The sequence below is a fragment of the Taeniopygia guttata genome, chromosome 3 (assembly GCF_048771995.1).
Source record: "Taeniopygia guttata chromosome 3, bTaeGut7.mat, whole genome shotgun sequence".
In the NCBI taxonomy this organism is placed as follows: Eukaryota; Metazoa; Chordata; class Aves; order Passeriformes; family Estrildidae; genus Taeniopygia; species Taeniopygia guttata.
Window position 1 is genome coordinate 94,884,382 of NC_133027.1, and position 24,848 is coordinate 94,909,229.

Sequence of the window (24,848 nt, forward strand, 5' to 3'; positions counted from 1 at the left end):
GCCTCCTGGTATTAAATGATTGATTTTTCTAGTTGGGAGTATTGGATGCACCTCTTGTAAACATTTCTCATTTGAGACCTGACTCAACTCATAATGTTGAAAGATCTCTTCAGGCTGCATCCTCTCCAAGGCAATATAAATAACACCCACACCAGTCTTACTTGGGGGGCAGAAAACCCCAGCTGTAAAGACAGAACTCATCATATGGACATACTGCTAATGCAATGTGCAAAACAAAAGTATGCTCCAAGGAATAAAAACTGAGTGAAGCCCATACTTGATCTCTGTACATGTATGTCTGAAAATGAACAGTGATTAGCAAACCTTGAGTGAATGAGAACCACCAAATCAAAATAATATTTCATCACCCATAAAATGATGTGATTTATCCCCAGTTTTAATTAATTTTAAAAATTAAGCTTTGTATCAATTCAGACTATCTGAAACACCTAAATTCAGTACAATCCAGAGGACCAAGCTGGGGATTTCATTAGGTACTGTCAGGAAAAATAGGCTGAAAATACAGTATGGAACAGCTCCATACTCCCACTCCCTCTCCCTCCCTTGAATATACTCCCAAAAAATCCAGAAGGCAGCTGTGCAGATATTTATCTAGCTATGAAATTTCTACCAAGACAGATAATAATACTTTAAAACTCAAACACAATCCCTCCAGGACTTTTTTCAGAAGTTACTTTTATTTTAAAAAAAAAATTAATGGGAACCGAAATACTACTCATGCTTCCAGAGAGCTTTTGTTAGGGCAGAATTAGAATTAACATGTTAGATAAACATGTTGCAACAGTCATGTGAGCTTATAGGAAACAAGACACATTCCCCACCCTGAGGTCTTTATTTTTAGTGCAGAAACCAGGTTGGTATAGCAACAGAAAATATCCCAGCCACAGACATTCACCCAGAAGGCAACCCAGGAAGGTCAGCTAACATCAAGCTGGATTTCAGGAGACATGGATTCCAGGTAAAAAAAGGAGAGATTTAAGAGTCTTTTTCTGCAAGAGTGGGAAGATTCTGGCTGCATGAGATGGGTTAAAAAACACAATTAAGAGGAACAGAGGGTCAGAGACATTGCAACAAAATGACATTGGAATTTTTGAGCTGCACATCAAGCATGTTCAACCAGTTCTAGGTATCATCAGCTATTTCTGAAAGGTCCACATATTGCAATCTCAGGAGAAACAACCCTCTAAGTTTAAAGAGCTACAAGTCAGAAATTTACACTGGGTCAGTCCCAAATCTTCAATGCAGTATTTTTAGTCTAGGGACATATTAGCAGCATATGAGATGGTTAGAAATAATAGGCAAAATTATTATACTTCTGAAAGCAGTAACATGACACCATGGTGAAAGCCTTCGGTAAGGACTCCTGTACCCTGGGTTCTGTTACTGTAATTAAAAAATTACTTCTTGTATTTCTTGTTCAAATCCACAAGCTTTTAGGTAAAGGCTCTGTATAATTAACTATAACCATATTCTCAAAATATTTCTTGTTCTCTCACAAGTATAAGGAAGCAAAAGCTAGAGAGAATACTGTGCATTTGACTTAAATAAAAGCCAGCAATTCAGTGTTTTTTTTTTTTTTTTCATTTTCAAAATCACTGTTTCTGAATAATTTTGAAGTAGAGCTTTAGGCCATCATATACAAGTTGAAGGCTGTCCTTACTTATGTTTTGTGAACCCCTTAGAAGTAATTCACAGATTCACTGACATCTGTTATCCTAGACTTGTTTTGATCAACTGTTAAAGCAATACCCACATCTTCAGGGTAAGGATGGATCATGACAACTTAAATGAATCTGTCCCACACTCAAAGCATTTCTAATAGGCTCTGAAGCAAGGCTTTTCAGGCTGCTAGTAGATATATACATTAAATAGAATAAAGTAGTGGTGATTCCTGCAGATCACCCTGGCCTCAATCAGCCTTGTTGACTTACCACTTTGCACTGTCCCATAGTAATTTCCCAATCCTGCTTATTCTGTGACCCCACCACCTCTAATCTCACAGCAATACTCAGAATCTAGAAAAGAAACACTGATACACTATCTTGATATTTAAGTTGTTTTAACTCTCTTCACTTTAGAGAAAGTCAGCTCACTCAAAGTTGCTCCTGTTGTCTCTAAATATCACCCTCACAAACAGGAATCCCCTCCGTGACAACTTATACTACATCTCTCTGTAAAGCTGCCTCATCTCTAACCATTATATGTTAACACATAATTAACAAGTTACTGTTATCATTAAGCACTCTGTGGCATCTCTTCCTTCATGCAGGAAGGAAGGTGATCTCTTCAAAGCAGCAGCCAACTCTTCAAGAAACAGAGAACCAGTTATCATTAACATTTAAATAGACACTCATTTGAAGTTCAGTGCAGCTTAGAAGATGGTCTGAATATGATGAGCTAGCACTTGACAACTCTGTCCAAATTGCTTATGCTATAAATGCTCCAAGCAAGCTCTGCACCCAGGTCTTACACCTTTTTCTGTTCATAATGTCAGGCTGTTCAAGGGTCACCAAAAGGTGATTTGTGGCCAACATAACCAGCCCAGCAAGCATTTCTATTGTCAACAATTATGCAAAAAGATCACTGTACAGTTTAGCTCCACTTCCCATTCTCTCTCTTCCCAATTTAAATAAAGAAAAAGCTACTTTGACAAAGGCAAAATTATCTTGACAGTATAAATCACACCCACATTCAGGAATGGCTTATTAGCACATCATACAGGATAGCTTAAAGAACCTCCACAGTGGTCAACACAATGAAGCCCAAATTATTAATTTAGGCTTTCAGTGCCATTTCTATCACAGAATGGTGTTTTCCTTCTCAGAGGCTTTACAGCAGCAAGGGAGACACAGGATGGCTGAGTAGAACATTTTAAAGACTGACAAACAAACCTGAAATTATGACCAAGTCCCAGACAGGATACATTTAACAGCTATGAGAAGAGATACAGAGATTTAGTCAATAATGTTTTGATGAGTTTTCAGTCTTTCTACTGTTTGGCCTTCTGAAGTACAGCCAAGAATGTCAGACAAGAGCACTGCAAGTATTTCTTTACTCCATGCCTTGTAAGCAAACACTGAATACTTAGAGGAATCACTTTTTCTGCACCAGTAATTTATTGAATCAAGTCTGTATAATTCAGCGCGAGGTTCTCATTGTAACAACTCAGACCATTTATCCCAAACGTCTATAGATTGCCCTCTATCTATTTTGGTTGTCAGTGAAGGCACACCTTGGACCTTAAGGAGCTAATTACAGAAAGTGTTTTTATAGGCAGAGAGACCATTCGGTTTCAAACCAGTGCAAGACTTCTTAAGAAAGTTTAGAGTTTTATTCTAGTATCAGAACTTAGATTCTTGAAGGCTGTATGTGAAAATCAGCTTGTCATCCATCCTTGAACAAGCTTTCCAAGACTTAGAGCACTAAACATTTGGAGTATACCTACATTGAGAAATTTCAGATAATCTTGTGACACCAAGAATTCATTTGCTTGGTGAAGAGAGCATAACTAGAACAGCTATGGATTCAAATAATTGAAATACTCCAGTTTAAAGATTAGAAGTTCCCAGTGAGGGGGGAAAAAGCCGTTAACCATGACACACTAAGCTCAGCACAATACTTGGGTAGGGTTATTCTTCCTGTTCAAGAGTTGAAGCAGTTTCACAACGCTACTAGCTACTACCAAAACCAAAAATATTTCAATTATATTTACATGTAATTATGTAGTTCTACAGAATGTTCAGTACCGTAGCCTAGTAATCATTATGCCAGAAACTGCCCCCAAACAGACTGATGTTTATATTCTTTTTCCCTACAAAGTTCTTCTCACAGGAGCTCACCTTCATTATCTCTTCCTCTAATATCAGGGAAGTTGGCAAGAATTATTTCTCTCAGACATGGAAAAACATCCTCTACTGTTTCTCCAGTCATTCTTTAGGGCAACAAAATGTTAAGTCTAAAAAGTGCTCCTTAACAACTACTGAGATTTCTCATACATTTACATTTGGTCTAATATGAACTGAGAATTAGAATGTCACTGTCATTTCCTTTCGAATCACAAGTGTTTTTTAAAGCTTCTTTCTAAAAGCTGTCATTTACTTTAGCTATATTATACCTTCATTAGTCAGCTTGAAACAAGCTCATACCTAATGTGTTTTTAATTACCATCATTTATTTACATTTTCTACCAGATAAAACCCTTACTTTTCAGGCATAGACAAGGGCCCTGGTTCCAGAAGCTCCCAGAGCTTAGTTTAAGTAGGACTCCACACAAACCCACCTTCACAATATTAGAAGCAGATTCCTGAGCAAGCCCACAAAGAGATGATCTCTTCCTTACTGCTTAGGTTGTGCCATCCATTTTATTAAGTGACTCCTGAAAAGGAAAAAGATCACAGCTAGCTCCGTTTACTTCTCTTCCCTGCTCTGAGGCCATCAGCTGAGCACCAACACAATAAATAGAATAAAGGAGGAAAAGCCTCATGCACTTGTCTAAAGCCCGAACTAAAGGGCATTATCGTTGTATTAGCAAAAGGCAGTACAAACACGAGTGGGCACACCAGCCGAGAAAATACACACAAATCCAGAGGGAAAAAAAATGGTTAGAAACCAGTCAGGAAACCGAAATGAGCCGGCAGCCACAGCACGGCTAATCCAGCCCAGGCAGGGTTACCAAGGCGCACGGCACCACAACAAGGCACCGTCGCCAGACGCCCGCCCTCTCTCCTTCATCACACACGGCCGGAGCGGAGCCCGCCGGGCCCCTCCGCTGCCCGCCTGCTGCCGGCGGCCCCGGCGGCTTCCGGGCTGCCCCGGGCCGGGCTGCTGCGCCGGCTCCTCACGCGGGCTGTGCAACCGCAGCCGGGCCCGAGAGCCGCCATTGCCGCCCCACACGCGCGGCCCCGGCCTTTTATAGGCATCGCACCGCCCCACCCCGCGCCGCGCCGCCCGCCCGTCCCTCCCCAACCCGCGCACCGATAGTACGGCAGCGCGGATTGGCCGCGCCGGCGCTGGCCTTTTGTGTGGGGCGAGCCGATTGGCGGAGCACGGCCGCCCAACGGCCGCCCGCTCGCGAGCGCGTCCCTGGCGGTGTCAATGGCTCCTCCTGCCACGGAGCAGCGACGGGCCTGAGCCGGGCAGGACCGCGGGATCGCCGGGGGCCGGGACGGGGGGGCGCGGCGCCATCGTCCCCCACAGCAGCGCTGAGAGAGCCGGCGGCTCCTCTGCCTTCGAGCGAGCCGGCAGCGGCAGCGGGACCCGCGCCCGGAGATTTTCCCCCCCGCCCTTCCCTGCTGCCCGCGCCTGCGAGGCGGCCGCCCCGGGGCTCCCTCCGAGTGCCCCCGTCCCCGCCGAGGCACCGGTTGCCGGAGGATTCCCCCCTCCCCTCCCGCCGCCCACACGAGCCGGCAAATGAACTCGGTCCGAGCCGCCAACAGGAGACCCAGGCGAGTGTCCAGGCCGCGCCCGGTGCAGCAGCAGCAGCAGGAGAGGAACAACGCCGCCGCCGCCGCCGCCGGGGATCGGGGTAAGCCGGGCTCGGGGCCCGCCCTGCGCGGGGACCGACAGGAAAAGCCCAGGCTGCTTCACCCTTGGCTCCCGCTCAGGCCGCGCTTTGTTTGGCTCGGGCTCTGCCCCGGCTCGGGGGGAGGCGGGGGCTCGGCCCCTTCCCCGGCCGGGGAGGGGGGGAGACGATCGCCCGCGGCCCCTCGGGACAGGACACCCCCCCGAGCCCCCGCCCCGTCCCCGGGGACCGCGAGCGGGCGAGCCGCCCTGGCCCCCCGGGAACACCGGTGCCTCCCGCGGGGAGCGGCGGGCCGGGCCCCGAGGGCCGCGGGGGGAGAGCGCCCGGGGGGCTGCGGGGCGGGGGGAGGCGACGGTGTCGGGCCACTTGCGGCGGCACCTTCCCCGAAATGGTGTCCGGGGGCGGCGGCCCCGGGTCTGGCTGAGGCTCCGCGGGGCCGGGCCCGCTGCGCCGCGCCTGCTGCGCAGTTCGGGCTCCGGCCCCAGCGCAGGCGGGGGGGCCGCGGCCCGTCGGCCATTGATCCCCCCCGGCCGCACGGCCCCCACGGCCCCGCAGCGCAGCGGGGGCTCGGGCCGCCCGCGCCCCAGCCCTGCCCGGCCGGGGCCTAGCGTGAAAATGTTGACAATTCGGAGCTAGTGGGGGAAAGCACCATTGTGTGAGGGCATGAGGAAGCGGCGAGGTGGGATTCGCCCCTCATGGAGCCAGGAGCGGGGTGCGGGGGGGCTCGGGGGTGGCGGCCCCTCGGGCCTGTCGCTGTCGCCCCAGTGGTGGCTCTAGGGGTGCCACTGTGCGTGTGCTCCGAATGTGCAGGGCTGGTGGTGGCTGGGCTTTTTTTTTTTTTTTTTTTTTTTTTTTTTTTTTTCCTAAGGCGAGATGGGGGTGGGATTGGAGGAGACATTTTGCATGTCTTATCTGGTGGATTGGATTTTAATTTTTTATGCGTTACCTGTCACAACTCCGGCATGATAAAGGAGACTGATCCGTGGTGCGGTCTTAGGTGTACAAATGCCTTTTTTAAATTAAAAAAAAAAAAAGAAAAAAAAAGGTCTTTATTGTCAGCTAAATGTCTTTTGTTTGAATATCTAGGATATCACATTGAGAACAAGGTATTTTAACCACGGAGATGCGTCGCCATAAATATTTTAGTGCATTTTATGCAATCAGAACATTTTAAGTAAATGAAGTAAAGAAAATTTAATCTGAGGAAGTATTTTTAATTCTCCATTCCTCCCCCTCCCTCCCCTTCCTTCCCCCGCCTCCCCCTCGCACACATTGGTCAGAGCAAAGAATGTTACCCAGACCAGATTGCTGTGTATATAACCAGAGGATGTGATGTCTTATGCCCAATTATGGGTCTTGTGTAAACCTTCCAAAATTTTCAGTAATTATATGATTAAAATGACTTCTCTGGTATACTGACATTTAAAAGAAAAACAACAACACAGAAAATAAAGCAAAACAACAACAAAAAAAGAACTTCTTCCTCTCAAAGACGTGCACTAAAGGGTTTTCATCATCGATGTTCCATTTGGAGAATATAGGGATTTTTTTCAACCCCATAGCTTACTTTGCCTTTTAAACAGATGAAGATACAACTTATAAAAGGCATCCAGAATAATGTGCTTATGGATTAAATGCAGTGATTATTATTCAGTTTTACGTTGGATTGCTGCTCTTCATATGTTACTAATTTGCTAAAGGTACAGGCAGAAACTTTATCTATTAAAATGTGAGGCTGCAGTGTGTTTGTATTACCCTGACATTTCTGGAACCCTAGACTCACCTAATTTTATTTTTTTTTCCCACATTGTTCTGTGCTGTTGACCATTCAGTGGTGATGAAATTATAAAAAAATCAAATTCCATAGTTTGTGGAAATTACCGTTCCATGTGGATCACTGCTGGCTTTTTCCTTGCAGTTTTGAAGGTCAGTTGTGCTAGGTCTCACTTGCCCAAAAATGTATCGACAGCATTAAGGTTTTTTTGTCATTAGTGTTCCATCTGCATTTGGGGTGTCTCTAGTGCTGTTTCTGTTCTATCTCAGGATTTGCAAGGTCTGATCCACTGTATCTGGAAGGTAATTTCAGTTTTACCTGTGACTTTGATCGCTTTGTGCAGGGCTAGTGCAGTAAAGGCTGATGAATAATGCTACTAAATTAAAAGCCAATGTGCTGGGGTTAGACTATACCATGCAAATCAGTGTTGACTTTTTTCACCTTTATTCCCAAGCAATGTAGGTCATCCTAAAAAAAGCTGTACAAAAGAATCAGTATAAGTTATTAGGAAAGGCTTTCTATTGAACTCAGATTTAAATTTGTTAAAAAAACCACTCCTAATACTGTGAGTGCAGTTGTGACTGAACAGAAATTATTTTTTCTTACTGTTAATTTCTTTCCTCCTTCATATTACAGCTCTGTACTTATAGGCACAGATATCATGGGACAGAGTTGATAATACAGTTCACAGTTAATCTTTGGAACTTCTTGTTTCATATCATTAGATTGCTTAGTAAAACATGTACTAGGTCTTGAGCTTTATTTATTATTTAATGCTGCGTAAGTAGACAGTGTTTTACAACTGAGTAACAGCTGTTACATGTTCACTGCTGGGTAAAAATCAAGTTATGATGCCTATTGTTAATAAATAGATCACTGGGAAAAAATGCTTTTAATAAAAATCCTTCCTCAAAGATTCCTTATAAGAATTTAAAAATCATACAAAACTGTGTTTTATACTGAAGTGATTTTCATTTTATGTATGTAGTGGGAACAAATCAAATGAATATATAACCATGCTGTCTATAATACAATTGATGAACAATACCTATGTACCTGTGTTCTGATTAGTGGAGAAGGAGATCATAAGTGATTGCAGATAAAAACATTTTCTCCCCCAGACTCACTGTGTTGTACAGCCAAGATAAGATGTCATCAGGATACACTTCCCAAGATGTTTTGCCTTATGCTCTGCTGTTCACACCTCCCTCCAAGTTAGCCACTCTGGCTACACTATGCCACTTCTGTTCTACCTTCTCCCTCCTGATCTCTCCCCAGTCACCAGTGGGGTTACCACCGGTTTATTCAGTGGTTTTGCAATTCTGCATTAATGATATAGAACAGATGTGTCCTTTTATTTTCTTTAGGACAAGGGTCTGCCCAAAAGAAAATCTGGACATGGCAATGTTTATGATTACATATTCCCATGTTTGCTTATAGTGTTGGTTTTTTCTTCCTTGAGTGTATAGGTTTGGCTAGTTTTGCTAGGAAGAAGTCAAGGTTATACATTTATTTCAAAAGACCAAAAGATATTGTCCAGAATGCAGCTGAAATTGTTGACCTCAGAGCTATCATATGAATATTTTTTTTCTTATTTCTGTTCTTCTCAAAATAATAACTCCACCAATGCATGTGTGCCTCTGTAAAACCAGCACATCACTGGCTGTAGTACTAATGAGGTTCTGTGCTGCATGTCCATAACTAAGTGCTTTAGGGTCGGCTCCCGTGTGCTGATAAGCAGCCAGCTGCATCTGCCACGGTGCTGCGCGCTGCTGGGCCGTGCTGGCGGTGTCCATGTGACAAGGCAGGGAGCTGGCTCCGTGCTGCCTGCACCAAAAGCTAACTGCCTTTTTTTTTTCCCTCAGGTTGATTTTTGGCACGAGTGCTGCTACAAGGGAAGGGATAACACTGAACGCCTGTGGGTGTGGTGGGACTGTGGCAGCTCCATTTTAGATTGGGTTAAGCTGGGTTAATACTTTTGGAGCTGAGGCAAATTTAATATATGCGTGCTGTAAACCTACCTTGCAAGTTTGCTTCCCCTCCTTGCCCCAATCTATTTTCCAGTGAAAACAAGATACATACACCCATATAGTCTGTGTGTCACTCTGCAACTTCTGAATTTGTTGGCTCGTTTAAGCCAAAGTTGACAAAGGGGTGTGAAGTTAAGTTTTGTGGCTGGGAAGAGGATGAAGACAATGAGGGAAAGACATTTATAACTCACCCTCTCTACCCATGCCAAGAAGCAGCAACCAGCTGGCCTGTCAGCACACAAGGTAATTGAATTAGTCATTTGTCTGCATAGGGGACATGAGGGCTTGACGGACTGGGAAAAAGGGTGAGTTAGGCTGTGTAAAACAAACACGTAGAAACTAAACTCCAGTAAGAGTTCTTGCTCACGACATTTGAATTTTGTAATGTTGAGATAAATATCTTAGGAAAGTTAAGAAGTCTTTATTTGGCTGTTTCAAGTGTATGTGTGTAAGCACATGCATGATTATATATGATTTATTTTTAGTATGTGCACCAAAAGGCTTATTTGGTGAGTGCAGGGCAGTAACAGTAACTGAATTAAATTATTCTTATTCTGAAGCAAATGCAGGGACTTCCATCAAAGTACCTAAATGGGTTTCAGTTTTTGTAGGGTCATCCCTTGGGGCAAGAAGTCAAATTGGGCATCAGTTGCTCCACATGGAAAGAAATCTAGTTAACGCTTTTCTCTTATTTCTTGAAAGTGAGTCATGGGCTAGGAAAAGATATATTCACATATGGAAATATAATTCTTGTTTCTGCAATGAAAAGTTTCCGAAGTCTACCTTACAGATAAAAGTTTAGAGTCTATAAACTTGGTTCTTCAAGTACAATTTCTGTTTCCCAGAGCCTCATTCTGCATTAGGAATACAAAGGAGTATCTGTGTACCTTTGTTGTTCTTCATATAGGACAAGTGCCTAAACCTATGCTTAACCTTTGTATTTCATTTCAAGAGATCAAAATCAAGTGTGTTTGTTCTTGACATACACAATAGCGTTCATTGCCTACAGTCTTGATATATTTTAGTCAATCATAAAGACTATTAAAGTTTCCCAGAAATATAAAATCTTCTTTTACTTTCTGTGTTAAAAAAACTTGGAGCCCAGTGGCTTAAGACATAATGAAGCCTCCTCCATAGGTCTATTTTATATCTTTGGGCTTTGGGGGAAGGTTATACTCTGTGCCCCCCTCCTTGCTCTGGTGCTTCCTGGGACAATTACAGCTACAGAGTAGACCAAAGCTGTGCAGTGTATGTCAGGCTTTTACTGCAGGTGTGCAGGCATGAAGCATCTCATTTGTTGAGCATAAATAAACATTCTATGCACTGGATATGAGGCTTTGATGTATATGCATAGAATTGGAGCAGTAGGAAGGCTCTGTCAGGCCAGCAGCTGCCTGGGAAGGTCAGGCTGGTAGCCTGCTTTCATGGGCAGCTCCCTCAGCAACATGGTGAGCCCAGTGTACCTCGTGAGTGCTGAAATGTGCAGCACCTGTGCAGAGCCACTGCTGTGCCCTGTGTTTGCTCAGCACACTGAGCTCACACACACACAGAAGTGGCATCCCAGGGGCTGCCACTGCAGCCAAAACATCGCCTTGGGCCCACACACTCCTGTGGGTCACTGGGGTGATTGGAAGGAGGATGCACCAGGTGCATTGTTAACGTGCATCACCTGTGGCAACACTTAAACTTCCTCTAGCAGGTTGTGCCTGTAAACTGTTTGGTCTGCTAGGAAGAGGAGGTAGTGTGCTTCTGTAAGGTTTCTAGGTTGCATTGGTTAGTGATTAAATGTATTGAGCTTTGCACATTACAACAGATGCAAGAGGAAAATTAACCCAGAGCTGCACAACATATGGATTAAAAAAAAAAAAAGCAGAGGTGACTTGACCGAACTAACAGGAATTGAGAAAATGGAAGGTTTGTTAGTTGAATTTGTCGTTACCTAATCTTTTCATGATTTCAGATTATTAAGTATTTCTTTTTGCTTCTTACTTGTGCAATGTTTCTGCATTCAGCACTTGGATTGGAAGGGGAGCAAAACTTGGTGATTCTTGCTCATGATACTAAGCTGTAGTATCTGAATATAATCTAGCCTTTTGGTCTGACTACTTCAGTTATTATGAGGCGGGGGCCAAGGAGCGAGGAGGGAAGGAAACCAAATTAAAACATGCAGTGAAATTACAGAGCATCAAAATTCTATTTTTATAGTATATTATTGCTTTTAAATTTTTGTAGAAAAGTAAGTTCTAGATGTAGGTTCCTGAGTAAAGAAGATGCTCTAGAGGCATCTTCTATTTTGTTCCTTGTATTTCCTGTTGGAAAGTTTAATGAACTTTTCTTGAGGTGATTAAAATCTATGAATATGGAATCCTTTGCAAAAGATAGCTTGAATAGTAGTTATTGGGGTTCCTCTCAATAACAGTTTTCCTGATTCTACTGCTGCCTGTTCTTAAAATTATTAATTTGTGGGTAGAAGCTAGGATAAACAGGCAATGAACACTTATAAAACCTGGAGTTCTTTCAGTAGGCTTTTGGGGATTATTTTTTGTGCTGTCCTCCGAGAGACTTCCTTTATTTGCATTTTTCCAAGTGAGCTATGTAATTGTAGGGCCTGTTTGCTAGAGAAGGAGTTGTCCTGGTTCTCGTGCTTCTAACTTCATGCTCAGCCTTTGCCTTGCTTTGACACCCTTAGCTCCCTGAACCATATCACCACAGAAACCGAGCCTCCAAAACACAGAGTTGTTCCCTGCTGGTTTAGCTGTTGGAGCTATCTAACTGCAGGGTAGGGTGGGTGCGTAAGAGAAATGGCCATCAGGGGGACTGGCCCTTGCCCTCGCAGGTCACCCTTAGATCAGCTTGGCTGTCGTGTGGGATTGGAGCCTTCCTCAGTGCCTGGTGCCAGTCCTGTGTATTTGAGAGGAGCTGTTGCAATGCTGCTGGGGCACTGTGCTCTGCTCCTTGCTGTGGGACATACAATGAAACCTACTGTTCGTTGTAACAGAAACCTGCAGTTTCCATTCCGTTGCCAGGTTTGTCAGGTCCCTCTGATGTCTCATATGTGAGAGTTCAGGCACTGCTTTGTTCTGGGAGCTCAAACTGCTGCATAGCTGAGCTCTGCCTGGAAACCTTGTCACTCAGGCTCCTAGGATTGTTTCAGTTGAGCAGCTCTACCTTGATTCTATGTAGGTTATTCCACAGAAGCCTGTATAGATATGCTTCCCATACATACCGGATATCACTGGTATTCCAGTATCAAAATAATAGTAGTGTTTATCTTCTTGCACAACCAGTTCTGTGTTCCAAAAAACTGATTCAGCTGTACCATGTGAGTGCCAGTCTAGTGCTGGTAGAGCCTGTAGAGCTTTTCCTCACTTTTTATGTGCTGATGGCTGCATTGAGCTTGGTCAGTAGACACAGCATTGAGGGACGAGCACTTCTGAGAGTTGATAGAGATTGGGAAACAAAATCTTGGGGTTTGTCCTACTTTGAATTGCCACTACATGGCAACAAGGCCAAATCAACAACTATACTTGGAATTCCTGTACTTATTTTAAATATCCACTGTCTGCACCAGCAGAAGAGCTGAATTTGCAGTCTCATGGTCATCATACTGTGTGTATGCTTTTATACTGAAGGGCTGGTTAGCATTAATAGGTCATATTGCAGTAACTATTTCCTTTTGGTAATCCCAATTTGTAATATTTGGAAACAGCCTGTTTACTTTAAGGGCTCTCACTTATAGGTTCTCTTCTGTTGCTTGTTTTCAGCTTACACATCCAGAAGTAAAGGTTCCAGGGTTTAGTGTCTTGCTTTCTGAATATGGGCGAGTTGTAGCTCTACAGCAGGTCTAAATTTCAAGCTATCTTTGTCTTTGGACAGGTTATTGTAGGATGACAGGTTACCGTATGTCAGCTGATCTGTGGTGTCTGATTCACAGTAATTGTTCATGTGTATGCTCTTAGCCCGTGGCAAATGGAAGGTAATTTGAGTTAGCTTGACCCTCTTTCATTATGCTCTTGCAAGGCACTCCCTTCTCTATGTGGATTGTTAGATGTACTGAAGAGCCTTGGCTAAAACAATAATGCAGTTTCTGTCTCTCAGCTAGTTTGGCTGTATCTGTTCAACAGCAGGATGAGGACTTCACCAGCTTCCTGTATTGTTGCGGTTTTGAGACCATACCTTTCTGAAGAAATAAATCCTACAAAGATGCTATCCTAAAAACCAGTCAGATGTTACAATTGCCAGGTGTGTTTTTCTTCAGCAGAACATACAAAGCTTTATTAGTACATTTATAAACATATAAAGCAAGTTGTTTATTTCACAGTGTCTTGGTATACTTCTTTCTTGTTTCTGAAGAAGCATGTTTTACTGTGATTTCTCTCAGATGATGCTTGGTAATTGAAATAATTCTAACACTGCAGTAACAATTTTTGATGTTCTCATTCAAAGGCTATTGAAATCCTGGCTAACTGAAAAATTCCCATTTGCTACAAATGGCACTTGAATTTGATCTGAAATGACATGAAAGGTAAAACAATTGATTTTCTTTTTAGTGCCTAGTTCTTATTTGAAATTTGATTTTGCAACAGCAAATCCAGTTCAGTCTGGTTCATCAATAATTGTTAAAAACCTAAAACACTACTTAAATGCCTATGGGAAAACATTTTTCAGTAGTGTGATACAGCCGTCCTGTCTTGCTGCCTTACTGAGTTCTTAAGGCTCACAAAGAGAAACTCAGAACTGTCTCTTGAATCTATTCCATTTCCTCTTTAACACAGATTAATCTCCTTACTTAATTACTGCATTACTGATCCTGTGTGTTTATAAAGTATCCTTCCTATTTTTTTGTTCTTATTTGGTCAATAAGTGTTTTCCCTAGAAGATAATTGGGTAAAATTTACAGTTCCCAAGCTTCTTGTACTTGGAGAAGTCAGAGGAAATGTGTAAATTTCTTCTTTAACTGGAATTTGAGACATAGGTCTTGGTGCAGACTTGTAGTCCTGTGAGAAATAAGTAGTTGGGAAGTTTGTCAACATACCTTTAAAAAGTTACATTTGTCAACGTAGATTTAGAAAGAACATTATGCTACAGAAGCATGGGAAAACTTCAGATTTTAATCATGGTTTCTAAGAGCTGAGGACAAAATGGAATGCTCTTTTGTCTAAATAAGCCTTTCCTGACAATTGGGAAAGTCGGAGGCCAGAAAGGTGACCCAAATGCTGGTGGGTCATCAGTGTAAATTGTGTGTAGTGGCTGCTCAAATTAATGTTTACTATTTCCTTCAGTTGTTGCTGTCTTGACAGAAGAACTGCAGCTCTTAGATGGTTGTTACATTAATCATTGTCAAGGTGTGATGCCTCACCTTTCTCTGAAGGTGGTAAGATTTGTGACTGTGTTCTTGGACATTCATCCACAGTCTTTGAAGAGTAGTTATTCAAAATAAGCCAGAGTTTATTCTGAAGGTTTGTGTGCTCTGGGTCTGTGTTGGCTGCAACTGTCTAAGATGAGACCGTGGGTAGGGACAAGAGATAGCTGAGCTCCATCTGTTATGACCTTGGAAGAATGAAGGTCCAGGGCAGTTGCCGCGTATGAAAGTGTGTGGTTGTTTTTCCATCACAGAAGAATCACTTTTCATGGAATCACACACAGGTTTGGGTTGGAAGAGATCTTAAAAATAATCTAATTTCACCCCTCTTGTACTGAGATCCATTTAGAGCTTCCTCTAGTTCCATTTTTAAGTCTCAGCAAAGCTCTACAATAATTGAGCCTCTAAGGTACATGCCTTGGACTGCTGTTGGAACCTCCTTCAACACAAGTTGTTTGGCCAGCTAAGCATCAGTGGGAGGAGAGAGGATTAGTGCTTTGGGCTACTGTTGCTGTCAGGATGACTAGAAGAATGGGTGTGATTGTGATAAAGGGTCATACCTGAGCAACTTCAAGTGGCCTTTGATAACAAGTTTAGAACCTTTACTATCTTGCCAAATATCTTCTCATTGATCAGCAGCTTGTGATTGATAATCTGCTGATACACTTGACAGTTATCAGTAAGGTTCTTAGTCATTGACAAATTTTACCTTAATTTGAAAGGTTAAAGTAGCTGAAAAAGGCATATCCCAGTGGGTTCAGTGGGTGTCTGTCTAGTGAAGCTCTGTTCTGAAGATCAGTTCATCACAGTACTTGTCAATATGATGTTGGATCTCCCATTTTGTCTAAATTATGCTTGAACATCTGAGCTTGTTAATGTTAAAAGTCTAAACAGGAAATAATGTTTACTAACAGCCTCATCTTCTCTAAAACTGTTTTTTAAATGCCAGAAAAGAAGAGGAGGTGAAATTATTCTGAGTTTTCAGTTACAGACAACCTAACTTTAATACATAAGTTAAAGGAAAATGCATTGGTCATACTAACATTGAAATCTGTACATTTGTAAAAATGTGGGGAAAAGAGAGCAGAAAATTTGTTTCAAACAAATTTTTATTTTAAAATTTCAGTCCCAATAGTATGTGGTGTTCCAGTTCAAGACCAGTTTTCATTAATTAATTTCAAAAATTCATTAATTTTTCATCCTATATTTTTCTGGATAACTTTTTTTAGAAACTGAAGCCTTGAGTTTTCTCTCTGCTGTGGGTTGCTCATATGCTGATTAATACAAGGGAAGATAAAAGTAGATAGTGTGTGGAAAAAGCATGATTTTAACTCCTCTCTTTCCTTATACCTGCCAAACAATACCTGTTATCCATTGATGCTGAAGAGTGGATTCATTGCCACGTTCTTGGGTAAATCCCAGCAGACTGAGTGCACAGTTTTTCATTAATTTCAGTTGACTCAATGACCAGTATCACAAAGAGCACAGCAAGCTGCCAGTGAATTTTTTTTTGTGTGTGTGTAAGATCTAGAAATGTTGCACAATTGTGTGGAATCAAGAATGTTACCTTAATCATGGTGAGTTGGGCACAGTGATTTTTCAGACTAAATGCGCTTTAATTGTTATCCCAGTGTTTTTCCCCTATCAGTAACATTGACCCTGAGCATTCCTCTAGGCTACCACTGTTAGCAAACAGGTGGTCTGGTGAAGTGGTTCTGTAATGGCTGTGAAAGGCAGAAATTTTCAACTCTTTGTCACTTGCATGGTAGAAATAATTACCATTTTCATAACGAGCAGGCTTTAAATAGTAAAAAAATTTCTTATTATCTTTATGATGTTTTGCTGCAGATGTAGTCAGTAAAATTATATATATACTGAGTATTAAGCATTATCTAAAATTCTTTTCTTGTAACATGCGTAGGGTCCTGTTGGCAGAAAGATTATGTTTTGCAATAATATAAATGCTGTGCGCATTATGGTGGCTGGGGTAACAGCTTGAGCCTGGTTAAGATTTCCTTAAGATTTCTGGGACATATATTGTTTTTTCTCCAAATTCAAAAGTACTACAGAAATGGCCAAATACAGTGCAGAAAATGAATTTTAATTTGTCTAGCTTTTGAAGTCTGTGTGTGGTTTGAGAAAGGGCAAAGGCATCAGAAGAACAGCATTTAAGAATGTGGTATCCTGCTTGTGTTGAGTATTTTTCTCAGTTAAAAAAATATTAGCCTGTTCTTTTTTTTTTTATTAAAACAGATAAATGATATATTTCCTCCCAAGTCTTGCCTCTTCCTCTACCCCATCAGGTATTTTTCACTGTGTATGTAGAGACAATTATTAAGCATCCCATTCTGCAAACCTAGCTGGCAAAAATCTCCCCATCTAGATCAAATTTCTCTTAGAGACAATCTCTAAGACTTAAGTAGTAGACTTAATTACCTTAAGAGTTTAAATTAAATAAGAAATAAGAAATTTCTTTTAAGAGTAGCTTTGTATACATGTGTGCATATTTAATTTTTAAAGTGAGAGGACCAATTCAGCAGTTCTTTGTTTCCTCTTTTAGTATTTCTAGTAACAGCACTGCAGTGGGTGGAGTAAGACTAATGAGCAGTTTCTAGTCCAGAAGGTTCCTGACTTACTGATCTTTTCACAGAAATCCTTATCCTTGTATAAGCCCGGAGTTTACTTGGGAAAGAGCTGTTCAAGCATTCAGTGATGTAAAAAGAATACTAATCAGTGCACTCTTTACTCCTTCCCTTCTGCCTGAAGGTCTTGTGTTGGAGTTGGAGTAAACATGGGGAAATATCTGTTATTCCATCACTAGTGATTGCCTGGAGTAATTTCAGCTACTGGTAAAGGATCCCCTTTGTTTTACTAATTTGGATATTTGCATTGCAGAACTCGAGTGTCTTGCAGACCTTCAGTCATGTCTGTAGCTCTCATTGCACACCTGGGATGTTCTGATGTACCATTGTTCTGACATCAGCAATGGGAAACGAAAGCATGAGGAAATGGCATAACTTGCCCAAAGTCACCAGGGAAGTCTGTAGGCACAGTTTCACTGATATTTTAAGCAGTGTGCTTGCAAATGGCTACCAAAAGGGATTTTCTCAGTGCTTTGCTTCTTCCTTCCTTTGTTTTAATGACTGTGTACCTGTACAATCACTCCCACTGTGTGTGGGAGCTGGTGGGAAAAGGTCTGTGCCCTCCTTTCTGGCAGTATTACACATTTAAATTGTTGCATCTTTATGATGGAACCATATCTGTGGCAAAGCACAGAATTGGACATGATGTCCTTGGGTTCCTGTGGTTGGTACTTCAGTTGTGAACCACGTGGTGTCTCTCAGTATATGTTTTCCCAGTACCTGTTTTCTTTCTGGACTTAAGATAGTGCTCAGCTTGTGCCAGGCTAAAATCTGGATGGGTGTACTGGGAGTTGTTGCTCTCAGTTGCCCTTTGTCCTGTGCTCCCAGCTGATCCTTGTTCAAGACCAGGATCGCTGAATGGCTTAGAATATGGCTGTGGTGGTGCTTTAATCTTTCAGGGCAGCATATGAAAGTAATGGAGAATTGCAGTTGGTTGGCTTAATTATGCTGGACTGAAAACTGGAGCTGCTCTTGCAGTGCCACATGAGCTGTGTGGCCATCTGGCATTGGGGCAGCAACTTACATTCTAAGGGGCAGCTGGCAGGATTGAGGCTTGCTTTGCCTGGCAGACTTCTTTTTTTCTTTATTTGCCAGTGTGTGTCAGTCAAAGCCCTTATTTGTGGGTAAGGCAGAGATGAAGGCTTGTTTTAACTGTTTGTGCAATTAACTATAAAAAAATTCCAAGAGGAACAGTGGGCATGTCTGTGAGAATAAATAATGTTCTTATAACTTGCGTTCTGTGCCCTTATACACTCTTTTTTTGTGCTTTTGCGATACAACATTGTGACAGTTGTGAAGCCCTAGGTGTGCCTGCGGGTGCACTGAACCATACGTACGGCACAAGAAAATTACACATTCCCACTGAAATGCAGTGTGACATTGTGAAAGCACAAATACCAAAGGAAGTGCATTGAGAGATGACCTACAGCTCATGTGGAAGACTTAAACTCTGAGATTTTGCTCTGGTTCTTCAGAAACTTTATCACAGGCTTCTGAGTAGGGATATGGGAACTCCTAACGGTATTGATCATATTGGCATGTTGGTGTGAACAGAAAGAGAAAATAACATTAGTAACATTTTATCTGAGGAAGACTAAGTTTATAAGAGGTAATTGTTGGGGAAAATAAGTAGTTGGAGAAAACACTGCAGTTGGCATTCAAACAGTATATGGCTTTTAATTTGAAAAGCTTTGAATATTTTTATCAGAAGGGGAAGTACTGCTCCCTTTTTGTTTAGTGGCTGGCTCTTGTTTTTTCAAGACTAGGCATGAGTTAATAGTTTAGTGGTTCTGGAAACTCTTAGCAAGTCCAGCATTTACATTGGCTCTACCTGCTATAACTTGGTCATTCCATACAGCCCTCTGATGTAGATAGGGGGAGAGGCTAGGAAGCAGCATAATTGAAAAAATGGATTCCTAATACTCAGTGGTAATCTGGACTGCTACAGATGATGTTCTGCCCTAACTTGAACCTGCTACTGGCTGCCCTAAAAGGACCTTTGTAAAAAGATGGTACCTGGCATAAGGTGCTTTATCTACTTCTGTCCACTTCTCCGTCCATTGGACCAGAGATTTTAAAGGGGAATATGTGCAACATGCATTTATTGACTTCACTCTGGTATGAATCCATATTTTAGTCTCGGAATCTGTCACAGTGTTGATTGTGCCTTTCATAATCATGTCTAGGAGTAAGTAGTAGGGCTTCCAGCCTGTTAAGGTTGAAGTCTTATGAATGTGCAATACAACGTGGCTGAGACATCCCCTCGTTGTTACATGTAGCTCAAAGAACAGTCTGGAATTTAAATTCTCCTTATATCTGTCCTACTAAATTATGTTGTTTGCTAGAGGAAAGCAGTTTTCGGGTTTTTTTTTTTTTTTTTGCTTGTAGGTGTGGTGGAAACGTGATGTTAATAATTATTTCAGATTTGCAGGAAATTTAGTTCTCTGTACTTTTCAAAGTTGATTTAAAAAATAAAGTTGTAATGACTTGGAATAAAATATTACAACTGTCCAGAAAGGGCACTGACAAAGCATTGTACTTATTTGTACTGGCAAAATGAAATTCAGTGGCACTTTCAAAATTAATTCCAGTGTAATTATTTCTGATCAAGAACGTGACTGATACTGTCTGTATTTTGAGATGTTCAAGTCCATGATTAGTTGCCTTGCTTATGATCTTTACTTGGGCACCATGCTCCCCAGTAGGTACACATCAGAGACAATTTTATCTAGGGACCTCCTGTCTGAGCCTGTCCAATTGCAGGGGAGTATTAGTATTTATTAGTGGGTTTTTTTAGTGTTTTTGTGTTTTAATACATACGTGCCTCCAGTATCCAGTGTCATTTGTGATCAAGTGGGGAGGAATGTGGTGGTGGGTGGGACTTTGTCCCTTCTTTATATCTTAAGTCCATTATTTGTTGGGAAACCAGAAGTCTTCTGTGTTTGCAGGGAGCAACTTGACAGTAAGGTTTGGCTTTATAAAAAATGAAAATTAATTTTTAACTGATCTGTACTGAAGATAACTGCACCTCTGTCCATTAAAGGCACCAACCAGATCTTTTTGCCACTTGTGTCATTGACAGTTTTATTGCTGTTTGTTCTAGAAGTTTTCACTTTGTAAGATTTTGTTCCCAACACTGTCATTGCTGAAGGCTTTCAGGACTTCAGCCACAATTGATTACTTTTCATTAAGGGAAAACTTCTCTCCTTTTCCATTTGTTTCCTAAGGAACATAAAATATTTTAATAAGGGTTTTCTTTTGTCTTAAAATCTAAGCTTAAATAGCCAAACTGGATTTTGATTTTGAGATGCACATGACTTCTTTTATTTTTCTTCTTAAGATTGAAGACTCTGATTTTCAAGTGTGAAATGTTATTAACAAATTTTTCAGAACTTGTTATTTCATAGCTCTTCACTTTGTTCCTAGGAATGATGACATTTTCTGACTAATAGATGGCACTATGTATAGCATGGATGGTTCTTGCCCTTGGAATACAGAAGACTCAGCTGCTGTGAAAGATGGTTTTAGTCTTTCACCTAAATGCTGCTCTTAAAGTCTTGTTAGCATAATACTGATTTTGTGTCCTTAATTACATGCATTCAGCAGTTTACTGCCTGGCAACAAATCTAGTCTGAGCTCTAAAGATGACTTTTACTCTCTCAGTCTAGGTTACTATAAATACTTAATTTTTTTTCATTCTGATAACTGCATTTGACTAGTGCACTTGATCAGAAAGTATCTAATTTGTTATTTCTATACACTGTATTTCTACCAGGGCTCAATCTGGTCCTGCATGATCTACTTCTCTGTATGTTTAATTAAAAGGAACAGGTGTATGTTGCTTACAGGAGCCACCAGCCTCTTGCCTGGAGGCATGGAGTTGCTTGTGGACTTTTCCTTCTGCAGAGTGCCTATGTTTTCTGAGGAATATGGATTGCTAGATTGCCCATTTCAGTTAAGGTAAAAGTTCTCAGAAACAGCACTTGTTCCTACCAAAATACTACTTTGTGAAGTTGTGAACAAAACCTCAGTAATCAACTAAACCTCAGAAAGTGAACCCAAACCACCATATTTACAGCATCTAGATGTAGGATGGATGTTGGTGTATGTGGAGGAAAATAAGTAAAGGTTGCTGTAGGTAACTTGTTGGTTAAATTCAGAATGGTGGGACATACTGCAGTATTTTAAATAATTATGCTTAAAATATGTATTCTGTGTAAAACAATCATAAAATTGCACATGAACAAATTACTTCAATAAATACACTAGCATTTTTTTTTCTATAAGTTTATTCCTTCAACCTAGAGAATAGGAACAGTTTGTTTTTTAAATTAGCCATAGTTTGAGAATAAACATGTCAAAAATTCAATCTGACAGTTGCTTAGAATACATCTTAAGACAATTTTTTAGCTATGCTGAGCCTGAATATAGCAAACATGACTAATACTCCATGGGCTCAACCAAAATACAAGGGGAACATGGTAAAGCTCAATGCACTTATAAACTATCTTTGATACATGTTAGAACGTGGAGAATATCCAAGTTTTGCCTCTAGAACAGAGATGTAAGAATGCTGTACTTGATGCAGTATAATTAATAGTTGACAAGTATTGTATGTTTTAGTTCAGTGAGGGAAAATACCCATTTATTTAGTAGGCTGGATTTAACTGTGTTCATGACCCTTGTGGCATACTTGAAGTTGAGTGCACAAAATACATTTCACTTGCTAGAAATGTTTTGAATGCTTGTAATTTAACAACTCATGCAGGATTCTTTTGAGTCTCTAGTGATACTGAATCTGCTTGTGTCTGTGCTGGCACTTCAAACCTCACAGACTACATAAATGTAGTTGTGAAATGGGGCTTTTTGTGCTTGCAAATGGACAGTGTCTTTCCCATTCTACATGTGTAGGATTTGAAACTCACTGTGATTTGTTGTTCTGAGTTTGCATCTATGGTCTTGCTATCCTATGGTAAGCATTGGTGTGTGGAGAAGGTGGATGTGGAGTGACTGTGTAAAGACAGGATCATCAGTCTGTAGCTGCTTTGCATGTAGGGTTTTCTTCTAGAAACACTTGGACACTTCAGAGGCTCCTTTCAAGGTAAAGATGCCAGATAGTCAATAAAAAACCTCGTGTGTTTAGAAGTGATGTTTAGTACTAGATTGGTGGTGAATTGTTGGCATTGACCTGTGTTCCCTGAAGCACTGCAGTTCTCCAGGATTAAATTATACAAGAAATGTGAAAAGACAGAGCAGAATGAAGTGGTTCTGACTCTTATTCTTCTAAGTATTTAAGGTTGGTTTTTACTTTGTTTTTAATTATCTAGTATATGTGTGCACACATGTGTAGCTCTTGCTACGTGACAAGCGTTTTGAACTTTCCTCCACCAAAGACAGGACCTCCTGTAAGTCCTTTGAGAGTCTGAGATATAGAGTATCTTTTTCTGGAAATATTTTCCTACATGTGGCAAATGAGAGGCATCTGTTAAGGGAAGTTAATCTCTACGGTGATGTCTCAGCTTTGTTTACTTGTTGATTTTCGTTATAACTGGACATTCCAACTACCATAATATTTTTCCGGAATATCACTTTAGATAGTGCAGTGCATCCATCTGCTACAAGTGTCTATTGTCTATCATATGGAAGTAAAAATTCATTCCATCATAATTCAGTCGCTGGCCTGTTTCTCATCTTGTGCCAGTATCAGAAATGCACAAGAATTGGCATGAAATATTTCACTGACTGTTAAGTACTACACTTCAAAGATAGCAGCCTGATTTGATGTCAGGCTTCATAGTTTTTCAGCCATGGTTTGACTGATGCACCAAAATTTCTTTGTGTTCCTTACTTGTTAGTCATCAGTGGTGGCATGTGCTCTGACATCTAAAGAAAAAAATATTGTCAAGCAGCTCCTTGTGACAGTGACAGGGTTCTTCAAGGTGTATTTGTCTGTTGCCTGCCTTCCAGCTATGCTGGCTGCAAGCTTTTGGATTAATGGGGTTTGGATAATGCCCACTTCTCCAGCCCTTACCTGGGAGTACAGAAGCCATGGGCCATGTGTTTTCTTCCTAGTTTAACTGCTGCCCAAAGCCCTTTTGGGAGTAGTGTTTCAGAAGCACAGGAGTGATGTGGAGATGGTTTTGGTACCTTTGGGTTGGAGGGAGGAGGTGGCTTCTCTCAGTTGCACAGTAACAAGTATGACTGTATAGTTGTCCAGTTCAGTAAAGAAAAATATAGGATAAGTGTGGTTCATTAAATTAAGGGCCTTTGGTATGGAATTGATCTCCTCCTAAGTGCTAACACAAGGTAAAGTAATTCTGATCAAACATTGGGAAGTGGTTCACTAGGTTCTCCTTTATTTTCACAAGTAATTTTCAGTAGTATTTAAATTCTAATGAGTTCATAGAAAATACTTTTTCTAGCCTTGCTTTACAGTAGTGATGTCTCAAAGAGTCAGCAGGTGAAAGAACATAAGCAGCAATGTCTTTTAAATCCTCCCCACCTACTTTTGAAAGATGTTAATCCTGTAACTGATGAATTGGGTGGAGCTTGCAAGATAGCAGCAGCTAGTTCTGGTTTTGGCCCCAGCAGTTTCAAGCGAGTTTCTGACTCTAGAGTTCTTAAACAATGTGCCATCATCTCATCCCAGATTATCAATTAGGAGAAGGAATGGCTGTAAGCAAGCCAGCAGGGAAAGAGATGTGAACATTGTTCATGTAACCCCAAAGCGCTGCATGGTCAACACACCAGCCTAAGCCCATGTGAAAACAAGCTCACCGTGCCTCAGTGTTGTCCTACTGTCTCCTGTTCTAGCTTTGCTTGCAGCTGTGCCCATGAGCTCTTCAGGGTAAGTTTGGGTTTTTTCCCCTCTGCTGGAAGTGTTTGAAGTGACTGACTTGGCTACGTCTCCAGATGCTCCTGTACATTAATAACAGTGGAACAATTGAGTAGTTTGCAGGTGTGTCAGATTGGTAAATTCAGAACAGGTGAAACTGTGACAGGATGACTTGATGAAGGAAGCTGAAACTGAGGTGATGATTACAAAGACTGACAGAAAATAGGGCCTGGAAAATAAATTCAATTTGCTGATGTTATATAACCATCTTAGTGCAGCCTGTAGATTCATTAGTTTGGGAACATACTTTGTAAGGGAGAGTGATTGTGTGTGGCTTTGCTTTTAGCAAATTGACTGCAATTTAGAGTGAAGGTGTAGGAGGTAGAATATATTAATATTCTGACTTTCTAGCTGCTGTGATCTTGTCTAGCAGGTGAGTTTTTCAGCGTGTTCAACCAGCATGTGTTCCAGCATACTTCAGTTTACAGCTGCAAAGGTCCTTGAAACCATGGATTGGCACAGTAGCACTTCTTGATGTTTTTTTTTTTTTAATTTTATTTTTGTAACTGCTGAGCACTTAATAATATGGAGAAAGAATGGTTTATCTCTTTCTGTACCAGCAGCATTCACAGGATTGTCAAAGATGGTGTACAGTAATAGTGT

The 24,848-nt window shown here is 41.4% G+C and overlaps 1 protein-coding gene and 1 long non-coding RNA gene across 4 annotated transcripts in view; one reads left to right on the forward strand and one right to left on the reverse strand.

Moving 5' to 3' along the window:
- Nucleotides 1–4,945, reverse strand: part of LOC121469778 (uncharacterized) — a 70,731-nt gene extending 65,786 nt beyond the window's left edge. For both annotated transcript variants that reach the window (XR_012055259.1, XR_012055258.1), the window contains exon 1: nt 4,301–4,945. This is a non-coding gene — a long non-coding RNA (uncharacterized lncRNA). The remainder of the gene's footprint in view (nt 1–4,300) is intronic.
- Nucleotides 4,946–5,104: 159 nt separating this feature from the next.
- FBXO11 (F-box protein 11) overlaps nt 5,105–24,848 on the forward strand; it is a 70,787-nt gene continuing 51,043 nt past the window's right edge. The window contains exon 1 of one of the 2 annotated variants that reach the window (XM_030268860.4): nt 5,105–5,545. In XM_030268860.4, the coding sequence (XP_030124720.1) occupies nt 5,431–5,545 (115 nt within the window). In that variant the 5' untranslated portion in view covers nt 5,105–5,430. The remainder of the gene's footprint in view (nt 5,546–24,848) is intronic. The other variant, XM_030268861.4, reaches the window with a different exon arrangement.